This window comes from Marmota monax, unplaced genomic scaffold (assembly GCF_021218885.2).
Source record: "Marmota monax isolate L192 unplaced genomic scaffold, Marmota_monax_Labrador192_F-V1.1 WCK01_AAM20220418_F8-fsc00045, whole genome shotgun sequence".
NCBI classification, from domain to species: Eukaryota; Metazoa; Chordata; class Mammalia; order Rodentia; family Sciuridae; genus Marmota; species Marmota monax.
Window position 1 is genome coordinate 1,228,608 of NW_026692132.1, and position 14,992 is coordinate 1,243,599.

At 47.6% G+C, this 14,992-nt stretch overlaps 1 protein-coding gene across 14 annotated transcripts in view; it reads right to left on the minus strand.

The window, feature by feature from the left end:
* Positions 1-7,219: 7,219 nt before the first annotated feature.
* Positions 7,220-14,992, minus strand: part of Ncam1 (neural cell adhesion molecule 1) — a 294,742-nt gene continuing 286,969 nt past the window's right edge. For 8 of the 14 annotated variants that reach the window (XM_058586231.1, XM_058586222.1, XM_058586237.1 and 5 more), the window contains 4 exons: positions 14,452-14,659; positions 13,303-13,419; positions 11,580-12,392; positions 7,220-10,465 (listed from right to left, as the gene is read on the minus strand). In XM_058586231.1, coding sequence (XP_058442214.1) covers positions 10,345-10,465; positions 11,580-12,392; positions 13,303-13,419; positions 14,452-14,659 — 1,259 coding nt within the window. In that variant the 3' untranslated portion in view covers positions 7,220-10,344. The remainder of the gene's footprint in view (positions 10,466-11,579; positions 12,393-13,302; positions 13,420-14,451; positions 14,660-14,992) is intronic. The other 6 variants (XM_058586241.1, XM_046465534.2, XM_058586247.1 and 3 more) reach the window with 1 other exon arrangement.

Genomic DNA, 14,992 nt, shown 5'->3' on the forward strand with positions numbered 1-14,992 from the left:
GTCAAAGTAGCAGATCCGTCTCTGGGCCAGGTGTTACCTGACTGGAGTTGCGGGGTCATGAGCCACCTGGAGATTCCTATGGAGGGGGCTGGGGTGACAGCAGCTATGTACAACCGCAAAGAAGTATCTTTTAACAATCTGATACCACCAAACTCGCGAATGCCAGCTGTATACTTGCCCTGGACAGAATGCAAAACAGTTGGATGCAGCCTAGATCAGGTGACAGAAGACTTACCTGATCAAAAGATACCTAAACTGAGACCTGGGGATGAATAAGAGTCAAGGACTGGTGGGGGCGTTGGTGAGAGAGAACATCTCAGAAAACAAGAAGCACTTGGGCATAAGGGGCCCTGGAGGGGAGAAAGAGCAGGCCCAAGTCAAGGAAATACCATCCTATTTCTGGCACACCGAGTGTGGAGGAAGAACAATATGAGGTGGGCTGGAGAGGTAACTGGGGGTCTCATCAGCAATATTAAGATGGTTGAGAAGTGGGACCCTAATTTGATGGAGATTAAACTTTGACCACCCCAAGAGGTGGCAGATTGAAGGAGAAAATAAGTTCAACATTAAAAAATGCATTTTATATTCACTTGAGAATCTTACCACCACACAAGCCTGAGGGAGGGAGCTAGCAGAGTAGGGCTCCCAGTACTGAAGCATCCCCTCTCTTAAAGGGATATATTTGGAGACCCTCACTGGTTAGCACTGAATATGTGGATATGTGTAATACTATGTTTTTTCCTATACATACATAATGACAATGAAATTTAATTTATTTATTAGCACAGTAAGAGATTAACAATGATAACTAGTTATAACAATATACTGTAATAAAAGACTTTCATCCCACCACCCAGAATGGCATGCAGTTTAAAACTCATGTATTGCTTCTATCTGGAATTTTCCATTTAATATTTTTAGACCACAGTTGGCCACAGGTGACTGAAACCAAGGAAAATGAACACGTGGATAAGGGGATACTTCTGCACTGAGGAATGCAAACTCCCTCTCCTTTTCAGGTCTCTACTTAAACACCACCTCTCTGGAGAAAGCACTGATTGACCTGTGTCAAACAGCAGCTCCTGTCTTGTGGCTTGCTGGCCCCTGATCTCACATATGGCATGTCTCATCATGGTGCTTGTTATCCTTGATTGAAATATTCAGAACACAAGCTCTGTGGGGTGGCTCTTTGGTTCCCCAGGATCTAGAACATTCCTGGCCTTGGTAGATGTTCAGTAACCACTTGTTGGATGGACACTGAATGGATAAGGCCCTCTTAAAGGTAGAAGACAAAGGCCAGGACCCAGGGAAAGAGACTGGCTTTGGAAAGGGGAAATGCTACTGTTGCCACTAAAGAGAAGGAGGAGGAGAAAGAAAGGAGACAGTGGGTGCCGGTGCGTTTACAGGTTTGGTGTGGGGAGTTGAGGGTGTTCCTTCCTGACTGCTTCTCTTTTCCTTTAGAAGAAGATCACTAACCAAAATGAAAGGGGTGCCTGGTTTGGGGAAAGTAATGACATTTTTGTAGAGGAGAATTTGAGAACATTAGTAGGATTTTCAGGTGGTGGTGACAGCCTTGTTGAGAACCACCTTGGTTGTTGATGGGAATGTGCCTGATGATGTGGCTTTTGGTGAAATGGCACCCAACTGACCAGGAGTAAGTAAAGACTTGGTAGTCAGGTGATTTTTCCAGAGCTAGAATTTTATAAGAGAGATGTAACATGAGCCTGTTGAGGTAAGTGAGTTTCTGCTATCGGCGAGTGAGCAGTTGACATGCTGTACCAGGGAGTTGAAGCTGGAAGTCAGAATATTGGTAAAGGACTGAGCGGGGACAAAGGACTCATGTGTGGTGGCAGCTGAGTGAGCTGGCTGGACCAAAGGGAGAGTTGGACAGCAGCAGAGAATCTGAATTTCTGTTTCAGCTGGATCACTGGGGAAAGGGTCAGGCCCAGGGTTTGGCCAGGAGATGGGATGACTTAAGTGGAGTGAAGGAGGTTGCTGTAGACGGCAAAGTCAAGTGCTGGAGGGGTGGCCACATATGGTACTGAAGTCACCCAGAGCTATGGTGAAACTTGAGGAGAGAGGGGGTCCAGAGGCAAAAGACCAGGTCATCAGAGTAAGGGGCAGAGTCAGGAGCCTGCACACAGCAGTGGCAGCCTGGGGGACCTGATGTTTACCAGGTAAGAGAGAATTATTATCTGGGAGTGACAATCAGGAGCAGAAAAGGCCTGGCCCCTAACCCTAGACACTAGGACACTCAGGGTGCAGAATAATTAGCAGTCTCCAGCAATCAGTGTCTCCAGGGAGAACCAGGTAAGGACAGCAGTGAGACACTCAATGATGGCAGAGGTGAAAGTGGAGGCAGGTTTGCTGGTTGTCTTAGGGAAATCACAGAACTCACCTGAGGAGTGTAGGAGGGGGGAGAGAAGTATTATCTGAGTGTCTTCTCTTCCCAGTTCTGTCTCTGCAGTTGTCCATGTTTGTAATCACTCTTCATTATTCCACGGCCACGTCTAATAGGAAGACAGCCATATTCTTGCCCTTCCTTTCTTTCCTTGTCATCTGATATTAAGTCAGACTTGTAGGGAGATGGCAAAGAGAAATAAACTCTAATTCATAGTTCTGCATACCACCTACCCCATGAAGGTTGCCCCAGCACCCAGGTGACCACCACCATGCCACAGAACTTCTGCAAGCAAGATTTCTGGAAAGTTAGCTGAATCAAGAACTTAAAGTACTGAACTATGTGCTGCCTCTCCTTGGAGAGTATTTTCCTGACTGGTGTTTAGATTTTAGCCTGGACTCCCTAAAAGTCTCTGCTCTTTCTACTGGCCCCATCATAATCATCCCACTCCCAAATGACCATGTAACCTCTTTCCCCAGAATCCCAGTGCTCTGGTAAGCCACCTTTCTTGCTCCTTTGAGCTGACATTAGATACAGGCCCATAAAATTATATAGGGAATGTCAGAGAGATTCCTTCCTCTTCTGGGGCTCTATGGTCAGAGAGAATGCCTGGGCATCCTGAACCCCAAGTATTCTGTACCCTGGGCATGCTGACCCAGGCAAATGAGCTGAACTTGGAAAACTCTTATTAAAGTGACCATAAGCTGTGTATTCATCTTCAAAATATAGTCCAAAAGTATTTAACAGTTTCAGACATGGAAGGGAAATGAAACATGATTCGTATGAGTTCTGGGAGGTGGAAGAGGATGTGGATCATTTAGGACACACGAATAGTTGAGCAGGGACAAGCTGGAGGAACACGAAGAATGAGCATTAAGCAAGGCCTGACCAAGATGGGCTGTGTCAATCTTCTTGAGGAATTTGCCTTTCTACTGAGGGAAGCTGTGAGCCACTGAAGATCTCGATGGCAGGAGGGGTCGGGGTAGTAGCATGATGAGATTCCCATTCTGCGTAGGTGCAGAGTGAGTTATGGATTGGAGGCTACTAAATGAAATCCGGTGGGGACTCCCTCATTATCTAGCTTCTGCCATCCAAGCACAGCTCACAGGAGACCTTACCTGGAGGGATCTGAAGGAGCCTTGCTCTCACTGGCTCTGTTGGAGTGACTTCCGTCATTCAGAGGCACCCTGCTCAGGAGCACCCCAGGAGCACCAGGGACGGGGCTGGGGCTCCTCCTACAAGGATGGACCTCACAGATGATCTCCCTGGAGTGTTTTCAAATGTCATCCAATGCTGAGTGCCTGATGGGGGCACTCAGTAGTGTGGAGGTGGGTACAGAAATGCCCAGAGTAACAAGGTTTGCAGGAAATTTTTTTTTTTTAACTACAAATTTAAAATCTTGCATGCATACCAGCCAGCAGGACAGTGGATGCAAGTTCAAGAACTTGTGTGTTGAGGGACCAAGGAGTAGCTGCCCACGGCAGCCTGTGAGTTTTCTTTTTGGTTCTGTGGTCCTTTCTAGTGTCTTCTCAATCTATATTGAGGGCTTTGAATACAAGTTATATGCTGACAGTTCCTCCGTGACTGTCTAACATGAACCTCAAAAACTCCACCAGGGTATTCACAGGTATCTTGGACTTGAGGTGCCCAAACCCTGCATCCCCCTAAGAGGTTTCTCCTTTATTTCTGTAGAATATACATGGAACTCCATCCTTTCAGTTGGTTAGACCTCAAGTCTGAAGGCAGACTCCATACCTCTCTCAAACCTCACATCCACTCCCCTGTCCAGTCTGCCTGGCTTTACCTTCAGTATATGCCCAGAATCTGGCCACTGCCCACCCCTCCACTGGAACCAGCTTGCTTCCATCTTGTCCTATCTGGTTCACTGCCTCCAAATTGCTGTCCTTACTTCCTCGCTTGCCCTCCCAGGGTCTATTACCCACACAGCAGCCAGAGTGATCACCTTAAAACTTGGGTTACATCAGAGTTGGCTTTCCATCTCACTTGAAGAAAAAGGAAAAATTCCAACAAGGCTATGAAGATCCTGTGTGCCCTCTCTCACAAATGCCTCTGACTTACCTCCTACCTCTTTATTCTTTGCCCTGCTCCATCATTTGCTTTCTTCTCCACCACCCTGGCCTCCTTGCCTTTCCTCAAAGATACGACCAAGTCCTCCCTTCAGGATCTTCTGCATTTGCTGTTCCCCTGTCTTCCTTCAGATATTTGCAAGGTTCACTTCTTTCGGGCGGCTGCTCAATGTCATCTTTCAGAGGACTACTCTACCTGCCTTATAAAATAATAACACTCCCAAATTCCTTAATTCCTGGATCTGTAGTTACAGCACTCCCTATTTCCTGATTTAGCCATGGCAGGTTAAATAATGCCATGGTAACAAACCCCCAAATTAAGTGGCTTAAAATGTAAGGTTACCCAGCTTTTACCTGGTTCAGAGAGCCAATCATTAAATTTTCAGGATGTTTGTGAGCCAGTTATTATACACAGCCACTTTTACAAGTCAAATTATATAAACTTACAATTAGCTATGTACCTCTTAATTATTTCATTACATTTTACCTTTGTTAAAATAATAATATTTTTATTACATATTACTGTGATCTATGCCCTTGAAGGCATTTATGTCCAGTGTGTCTGCATGGTGGGAATACTGTATAATGACATATTACTGTGCGTCTCTACCTAACTCTTCACTTGGGGGGTGCCAGATTGGAGTCAGCCATCTTGCAAATATTTCTACACTGCTGAAATTGATCACAGCTACAAATCAGGGTTTGATTGATTTATCCATGAATTATTTATTTTAGTGCTTAAGAAAGTGATGGGGTAAATATTTATGATGCTGATTAAAATGCAATGTGAGCAGCATGCATACACACACACACACACACACATACGAGACAGTACTCTTGTAGCATTCAGCAATTTACACCAGATTCAAAACTTCAGTTGGATTCAAAACAGTCAAGTTCTGACATAGATCTTCATTGTTTCAACTGAACGTATCAACCAACATTCAGATTGGAACTACACTCATTTGTGAGCTGGAACTATAGGCTGAATATGGACACAAGACCTCAGCAAAAATGTACCAAAACATTCTGTGAATATCAATGGGGGATATGCAATTTCAACAGAGTACTGTGCATTTTATTACTTGTAAATTGCATCTTTTATTATCAATAAAGTTTGTGCTGCCCCCTTCTTCCCTTGGAGAGCCTGCCGTCAAGCATTTACCAGCCCACCACTCAATAACTCTGGATTTATCATTCACGTACACTTCGTGTCCACCATGCGTCTTCTGTCCACGTCCCTTCCTTTGGGCCCAGGTAATGGTACTTCCAGTACCTGAAGCATTGCTGACTGTTGTGTTGGTGGGGAGAGGGTCATAACAAAGGTTCTATCTGGAAATGACTCACACCACTTCTGCTCATTAAGTCACATAGTCATGCCTGCCTTTAAATGAGTAGAGAAGTGCAATTCTACTATGTGCCTGGATGGAGGAAAAGGAGAGCAGGAGTATTTGTGAACAGTCCTAATGACTACCACAACATGTTAGGTGTTTATCATCTGCCTCACTCCTGTGTTTAAATGTAGCTTCCACCAGAGAGCTGTTTTGCTCACTGCTGTATCCCAAGCACCTCATAGATGCTTAATACATACTGAGTTGATCAGGGAGGAAACTAACCTGAAGGAGGAAAGTTCTGGAAGCAAGCCCTCACGGATGCAAGGATGGAGAGGTCATCATTTCATGTTTTGTCCAACTTTTGATAAGCAATGTTTTTATTTCTCACCACCCCTCACACCCTGATATATGCACCTGGAATTTGGTGGCAAAGGAAATCCCATAGATGCATGTAGCTCTGTGTCGTTAGAATAGGGGAGAGAGGCACCTGGGATATAAGATGAAGGAGGCATCATTCTCAGATTCATGTACATGCAAAGTCAGTCCTGAGAGTGGGCACCTGTTTACATTTTGGTGCCCTGGGAGCCTTGCTAGTCCTGGCTCCTCAGTGAGGTCTCCTCCAGGAAATCCCAACTCCATCATTTAATAAATAATTCTAACTATAGTGATTGCTTCTTCCAAACACAGCCAGACAGCAGCATATATAGAATTATGAGCCCACACAGTTTTCCTCCCTCTTTGTTTAGTTCAGAGACTTTGATAAACTCTAGGGGCTGAGTTATAGCTCTAAATGCTGATGGGCACAGTGAAGCAATAGGAGGGAGGCATGGCTTATTCTAGAATACATCTCCTGCATCTGCTTCACTGTTGTGATCTCAAAGCTCAGGTATGGGTTTGATGATATCACATGCCTGGGATACCAACAGTACTTACGCCCATTTACTGAGTAGCTGCTATGAGCCAAGAAAGCATTACCCTAGGCCTTTGTAATATTGCCTTGTCTATCAACCAGTACATAACCAAGTCTGTTCTCTAGGCACTTCCTGTCCATTAAAGAGCAGAGTCTCAGAGAAATTAGGTAACTCTTCCAAGTTCAATCAGGAAGTGGTAGAACCATGATTTAAACACAGTTTCTTTCTGAATCTAATGTCTGGCCCTTCTAAACCAGGAGTCCTCTATCCACCTGTGAGAAAACCAAAACAAAACACCATCATTCAGGCAACATAAGCTCAACACATTGGGGTGAACTGACCTTGCTAACAGGATTCAAAACAGAAAACAAAACAAAACAAAAACAACAAAAACAACCAAAGCCACCCCCCCCCACCACTGACATGTCTACATTTGACGTATAGAAACTCTCATTTTGTCAAAAGAAAGCTCAGTTAGATCATAACTGCTTTTTTTTCTTTCAATTTTTATTGAACACAAGTATTCTGACAGAATGCAAAGTCAAAATTCTCAGTTAGTACTCAGTATTTACACCAGTGAGAATGGAAACAAAGGTGGTGCTGATGTTTCACTTGGTAAAAAGTTTTATAACAAGAGAGAAGGCCCCCGAAGTACAGAATGCTGGGTAGGGATGTTAATGGAGGTTTGAAAACCGCCATCCAGACAGACAGCCTAGGATGAAAACCTGGGATGTGGGAGGTTCCATAGAAAAGTGTGAAAATAGAGTTCCACGTCAAAGCTGCTCTATATACACTGCGGCCCTTCAGGATTGGAGACCTGTCCGTGGCACCTGAGTGCCTCCCGCAGAACTTGGCCAAGCCGGTCTTCATGTGAATACATATGTATGGCACATACACATATAGACACATCGACACGGAAACTGGTGGAGTTGATCCCTCCTTCCAAAAATTAAAAAAGAAAAATTATAAGCTTTTATCTCTTAACATAAAAGATAGAAGATCTTGAGAATAAAGTGACTCCCTCTTTGATTTTAGAGGAAGCATTGCTCTTTAAAAATAAAAAAGAAAAGAAAAAGATAAGGAAGGCTCATGCATGCGGAGACAAACATATGTGTAAAAGCAAGAGCGGCAGACGGAAGTGTGGGCAGTCTTGGGTTCCAGCTCGTGGTGGGCCAGGGTTCTGGGGGGTCAGCTGCCCTGGGCCAGGTTATCTGAGGGCTGACTGTACTTCTGTCTCTTCCTCACCAACAGAACCAAAATTAGTTTGCCTAACCACACCCACTTAGAGTGAAATACATGGTGTCTCCGGGTCTCCAGGAAGTATCATATGGCCTGGACCTAGGAGGTCAAGGCATTAAAATCACAAAATAAGGAATCGATTCTACTGAACAGCCTGGCAACCCAAGAGCTGGCCCCTCCCCACCAGGCCCTCCCTGCCTCAGGCGCCCACCTCTCCCATTCTGCCCAGTGCACGCTAAGAGCTGTCTCCATGCTACTTGGTCCTGAAGGCCTGTGCATTTGAACTCTAGATCTGTGCAGACCCTAGAATCAAAGGGGCCAGGACTGTGTATTCTGGGATCCTCCATTTCCATCCCCAGGAGCTGAGAAAATGCAAAATAACCCCACATTTAGCAAATGACAAGACCATTATTTTTCACAGTTTGAAATTATAATCTAGCATTGCCACTGATCAGACTGCAGAAGTGTCAGAACCTTGGGGGGAGTGGCCCACAGGGCGGATGCGGAGGCAGCCTTGCCACCCCGGGCCTCACACTGCTTGTACCTTGGGAAAGGAACGCATGCCGGAAGAGGACCAATTTCTGTTGACTTAGCATCCTCTTCATGACCATCATCATCATCTTTATTTTATTTTCTTTGTTTAAAGGCTTCGATTCCTTTTAAGAGTTATTTTTGTTTCCTGAATGTTTTTCTGAACTATCTGCTATACCTTCCACAACCAAACTATGTTGAAGTTTTATTTCAATACTATGACAAAAACACGTTTCACACTAAAATATTCACGCATCCACAGTGCACAAGCTTGCAGTTCTAAAGTAGAATGAGAAACAAAAGCAAAATTTCTATACAAAGGGCTGGCTTTTCCCTTCTCCCCCCTCCCATCCCCCTTAAAGTTTCTGTATTTTTCCCCCACTTGGTTTCCAATCCAGGAAAGTTGTGTTATGACTCCAGACAGTAGTTTTTTTTTTCTTTGTTTCTACAAATGCTGCCTAAAATGAACAGAAGGCCGATGTTACTTGACTTCAACAGATTTCCAAAAAAAGACACTAATTCCCTGAAGCACACATGCTCTTCCGCTCAAATCTAGATTCTGGGCTCAAAAGGAAATGGGATGTATATATTTTATTTGGCTTTCTACAAAAAGGGGATGTTTGGGGTATAAATGTGTGTTCACCAAGACCAGCCCCAACTATACAATCTTCTCTGCTTCATTCAACAAAGCCTAAGGAGTCCTTCAAAAGGAAGGGCGAGAACGCCTGGGAGGCAGATCCTTTGTCACAGATACAGGCAGGTGGCAGCTAATCAGAAAGTGGTCTAACCCCCAAAGAAAACACAAAAAGAACTGAAAATAGAAAGGCAAAACCATTCCAATGAGATGGATTTTCACCTGAGCTGAACACAGGCAAAAACTGCAAATCAGAAAAGGGGGTAGAACCACTGTAAACAATCATCTTTTGTAAAGTCACCCTGTGCTAAAGCAAGCCCACGAGGATCCTACCTACCTCTAGGCGGTATTTGTAACTCTAAAAAAGAAGAGAAAAACAAAAACAACAACAACAACAACAACAACAACAAAAAGCAGCTATTTTACATGGACATTTAAACACAACCGAAGTCAAACATTTGTCAACCTGTAAACACTGGAAAACAAAGTTGGCAGAAAGGAAGGGAGGAAACCAACACAAACAACAAAACAACAGCCAAAGGAAAAGAAAGCAAAAGAAGTCCGAATACTGCAAATTGAGATCTACCCCCAGAAGCTGCAATTTGGCATTTTTCCTACAAAACAAGAGTCTACGTGGGAACTGAATTCAGCTAGAAAGGTGACACACTTTGCATACTGAACAAATACAAAGTGAACAGAAATGATAACTTATTTATGAGGTTTTACAGAGTTCGAACTCGACTGAAAGTATAAAAATAAACTGTGGACTTTGTTCATTCGGTTAGTCTTAGTGCCTGAAAGTATTTCTCTGAAACTGGTCTGTGCCAATCGGTAACACCAAGTGTGGTCTTTCTGAACCTAGATTTTTTTTTTTCCCTTAGCTTCCTAGATTCTTAATTTGGGGTCCTTTTGTTTGATTTTTAAATGGTTTCAGGGAACGGAGTGTCCTAGTTTGGCTGTGGGTTTAACCTTTTTGTCTCATTTTCTTACAAGTGAGTGTGCAACAAAGGAGCCCTTTCTATAAACCTACAAAAAGGAGATCCCATGTTTATCTGTTTAGTTTTTTTTTTTAAAGGCAAAAGACACTAGAGGAATGAGACTGTGTGTGTGTGTGTGTGTGCGCGCGCGCGTGTGTGGTATTGGAAATGCTCTGGTGAAGCTGCTGTGTCACTTTTTATTTTGATTTCTGCTCGTTGCTCATCACCCATCATGCTTTGCTCTCATTCTCCTTTGTTTGTGTGGCGTCGTTGGGGACCGTCTTGACTTCGGCTGGCGCTGGCTTTGTTTCTGACTCCTGGGACTCCGACTTTGCTTCTACAGGGCCCTTCCTGCAGAGAATCAGGAAAACAGCAAGGCTGAGACCCTGGTTTGCAGACATCTCCCCACTTCTGCCAGGCCCTGGTTGGGGGGGGGCAGTTCCAGCCCTTGTCTCCAACCCTGGAGGCATGTTGGAATGACTTGGGAGCTCTAAGAATCACTGATGCCTGGGCTGTGTCCCTGAAAATCCTGGACACAGTGACTTCTGAAAGCACCCCAGGTGATTCTAATCTGCAGCCTAAGCTCAGAAGCCCGAGTCCTTCCTGCTAGAGCAGCCTACCTTGATGTTGGGGCTGTTTTGACCTGGGGCAGGGGAATAGGGTGGTTAAGGCAGACTGTTCTTCACCTTGACAAGCTGCTTAGAGCCCCTCAACTTGCTCTAAGTAATGTGTGCTGCACTGGGTTCCCCATAGTGGTTCCAGGTCCTCCTCTGCCCCTCACCCACCTCCGCCACCACCTCTTTGGCTTGTCCCTCCCCTACCCCCACTCCGTGCTGTTTAAGGATGATACCTGTATGGTGACCTGGGTTGGGTGAGAAAATACTGTTACAGAGGCATTTGGTATTCGGGAATTCCTAGTCTTCCCAGATACTCTAAGGGCAGCAGAAACCTGAGTGAATGGTGGTGGGGGGTGGGCAGCTCAGCCAGTGTGTGATGAAGCTGCTGACAGCATTCTCCCTGTGCATCGGCCTGGGGGGGGTGGGGGGCTACTTTCTTCTTTTTGCATAATGGTGCCTTTCGGAGGGAGGGACTTAGCCTGGTTCTGGGTGACACTGACTGGGCCCCGGGGTGGCAGATAAGGGCACCTTGGCCTCCTAGCACCTTCCCAAGCTGTGCTCATCAGTGGCCCACTGCAAAGCACCCCCAGGGAAAACAGAAGCACTGCTAGGATGATAAGGATAAAACATAATTAACATGGCCTAATTAGAGAGCAGGAAGCTGTTCCGTTCAGGGAGCCCTGCTGCCTGCCCCTGTTACTGCCTCATCCCAGCCCCTTGGTTGACAGTTGGCTGCGAGAAGCCCTGGGTGAGGCTGAGGACACATCTAACAAGGAGGACACAGCACAGCACAAACGCACACCACCACAGGACACAACCTGACGACAGCAGACAGAGAGAGGCCGTACTCGGTCTTTGCTGGTGCTGGCGAAACAGAGCTGTCTGCAGTGGAAGGAGCAAGCTCAGGGGCTTGTCCACTGGCCCCAGCGGCGGGAGCAGGAGAGCCCAGGGCTGCAAAAACATCCTTTGCAAGGTCAATATCTGGGGTCTTGAAGTTCCCTTCGTCCATTTTAAAGTCCTCGCCCTGGGAAGGGTTTGTGGCGCTGACGGAGGCAGCCTCGCTCTTCGGGCTAGCGGGGGCTGTGGCTGCCTCAGGTGGGCTCTTCGCAGCGCCGGGCTGGGTGGGCTCCGGGTCCGGGCCTTTGGTGCTGGGAGCCTCCTGCTTGGCCTGGGGGGCTTCTGTGGCAGGGGCGGCTGCTGCTGCTAGGGGACTGGCTGCTCCAGCGGGGGTGGGGGTTGGTGCGGGGGTCGGCTTGCTGGCCGCAGGGGCCTTAGAGGCCTCCCCCACACTGGCTGGGGTGCTTGGGCTGAGGACAGCTCCTTGATTGGCCAGGACACTAGAAGACAAATTGCTGGCAGGAGCTGAGGTCGGGGTATCACTCAGGTCAACAAGGGGCGCAACCTTAGGGGCTGAAGCTGGGGGCGGGGAGGAGGCAGCAACGCTGGGCCCCTTGGAAGGGGTGGCCTGCCCAGCGGGCACAGAATTTGAGTCCGGCGCGGCCGTGGCCGGCGGGGCAATACTGGAAGTCAGGGTGGTGGTCTCACTGGTGGGGCTGTTCTGTGCAGTGGCAAAGGTTTCGGTGATAGTGTCAGAGTTAGTGGTGACAGTGGTGACAGAAGGCAGCATGTCCTCGACAGTGGCTGTGGTGTCGGCAGGCAGCCTGTGGGAAGGACAGAAAGTAGAAGAGAATAGACAATGAAGCTGAGACGTGACAGAGAAGCTGGGCAGGAGGGCTGAAGCCAAGGAGAGGGGCCATGGGTAGGCATGCAGTCACGCACGGGCAGGAACAAAGGCCCACAGAGAAACGAGCACGCTGAGAGGAAGTACAGCCCAGGTGGGCATCAGAGGACACAGGAGACGACAAAGAACATGGCAGTCTCAAAGGGACCTGCTAGCCTTTCCTCCCTGCTGATGGCCCTCCAGCTCTCTGCGCAGGGCTCCGGTCACCTACAGACCTGTCTGGGGCTTTCTCATGCCTGCCCTAGATTTCCACTTCAGGAGAGGCAGCTTCAGTGCAGTGTCTCCCTGCTATCGGCTTCCAGGGCCCCAGAGCACCAGGGCCCCGCTATCCTGCAGGGCTTCCCAGGCCAGTGATGGGGAAAGTCAGGAATAAGCAGATGACAAGTGTTCCAATGGCTCCTAAGAGCCGTGGGTTCTTCCAGCCATGGATTTTATGGACCTGTGAAACTCTGTTCCCTTAAACCCTTAAGATGGTTGATAGACAGGCAGGTGGGCAGGCAGGCACAGCTGGTCAGGGCCTCTGGAGGATCCTGAGGCTTCGGAGTGGACGAGGGCCAGGAAACTTTACCAGGTAGGTCCCCGACTTCTGTGGCACAAGGGGTTCTGTAAGGGCACCCAGTCACCCCAAATAGAACCAAGAATGCCCTCTGATGAAAGTGGGAGGGACCAGGCATTTCCTAGCCAAGTAGGTCTTCTGGCCAAGGGCTCCAAAACCTTGGCCTGCCATGTTTGGCTGGGAACTGAGTGGGAAGCATGGCAAGTGGGGGTAGGGTGGCGAGGTGGGTTGTGCACTCTACTTAGGAGGTGTCAGCCCCTCTCTGCCCACATACTCGGGCTCTGTCAGCGGCGTGGTCTCATTGGGTTCTGTGTGTTTCCCTCCGTCATGGTTTGGGGTCCGTTCTTCCTCAGTTCGAACCTCCACGATGGGCTCCTTAGATTCATCTTTCCTGTGGACAGAGTTCAGCTGGTGAGATCAGGGGCCATTGTGGGTATTCCCAAGGGAAGCAGCTATGACTCAGGGTACCTAGGCCTACCTAGTCCAAGCTGGCCAGGTGGGCATCTAGAGCCAGATACAAGCATCTGTGTCTCAGACTGACCCTTGATAGCTGTGGGACCTTCAGTATCTGATGTAATCACCCAGTAACTTGGGGCAAATAATCGCATATACCTCACTAGTTATGAAAATTAAATGTGATAATGCATGTGAAGTGTTTAGCACAATATCTTGTAGAAAAGTGCTCAAACAGACACACATATACACATATGGATACACTTGTAAGTAGGTAGATGTATGTGCACATGTGTACACATGTATATGGTGCCTGGCATGAAATGGGATTAAAGAAATTATTTTCTTGCTCCCTCCTTTCTTAGCCTGCCCAAGCTGTGCCCCACTGGATGACCATCTTCAAATGTTCTCACTAACTGGCTCAGTATCTGTTTCTGCACAGATGCTGTTGGAGGAACACTATCTGGATCATCAGCTAAATGAGGATAGAAATTTTATCTGTTTCATACCCTGTTGTAACCTAGAGCCTGGGAACAGTGCCTTGAACTAGCTGCTTTGTAAATATTTGCTTAGTGATGAATGAATGAATGAATAAATGGGAGCAAGGTGAGTGTGTCCCCAAGTGCTGATCCCTCTGCCATAGCTCCTTTCCAGGTCCTTTACTCTGACAAGGCCCCTGCTTGGAGTATCTCAGGGATTTCCTAACTTTCATGAGATTCTAATATGCTGGATGTGGGTTGGGCCCAAGAGTCTGCTTTTCAAAAAGATGGCTCCCAAGCCTGACCCAAGACTGTGTTTGCAGGGGCTTTTCTCTGATGCTTTTTGCCCCTCAGTGTTTCCAAGTGGAGAAGGTGAAGCTGAGGGAGAGGTCACTACAGGGCTCAGCGGATGGCTTGGGGGTGGCACCACTGCTGGGCTCCTGGGCTAGGGCAGATCCCAGACCTTGGCAGGGCGGCAGGTCTGCACTCACGAGAAGGCCGCCTTGCCCTCCTCCATGTCCTTGCCCTTGGCTCCAGGCCCAGCTTTTCCACACAGATTGACGGCGATGCACATAAGCAGGCCACACTTGTTCAGGAAGTAGCAGGTGATGTCCACGACCACCAGGAGCAGCACGAAGATGACAATGAGGATGCCCACGATGGCCCCGGTGCTCAGTCCTGAGGTGGGGCTGCCATTGGCTTAAGTGGGAGAAAGACGGCCGGTGGTTAACAGACTGAGATGGAGCCCGTTGACCCTACAAGCAACAGCCCCTGGGGGTCGGGTAGGGCTTAGAGTTCAAAGCCATGGCATTCACGCCCAGAGTGACTCCTTCCTTGGGGCCCTTCTATACCCTGGTATTGAGGCAACAGGCTGTCTCTGTCTTCCAGATGGAGGGATGATAGCTCCATCTTATCAAGGGGACAGGAGCATGGAGCTCCTTCAAGTCAAGATGAGAGTGGGGCCTGAAGATGAATCTCCAATCCAGCCCTTGACTTCTGAGCCTCCCCTGTACCCATGCACAAGCTGGCCTC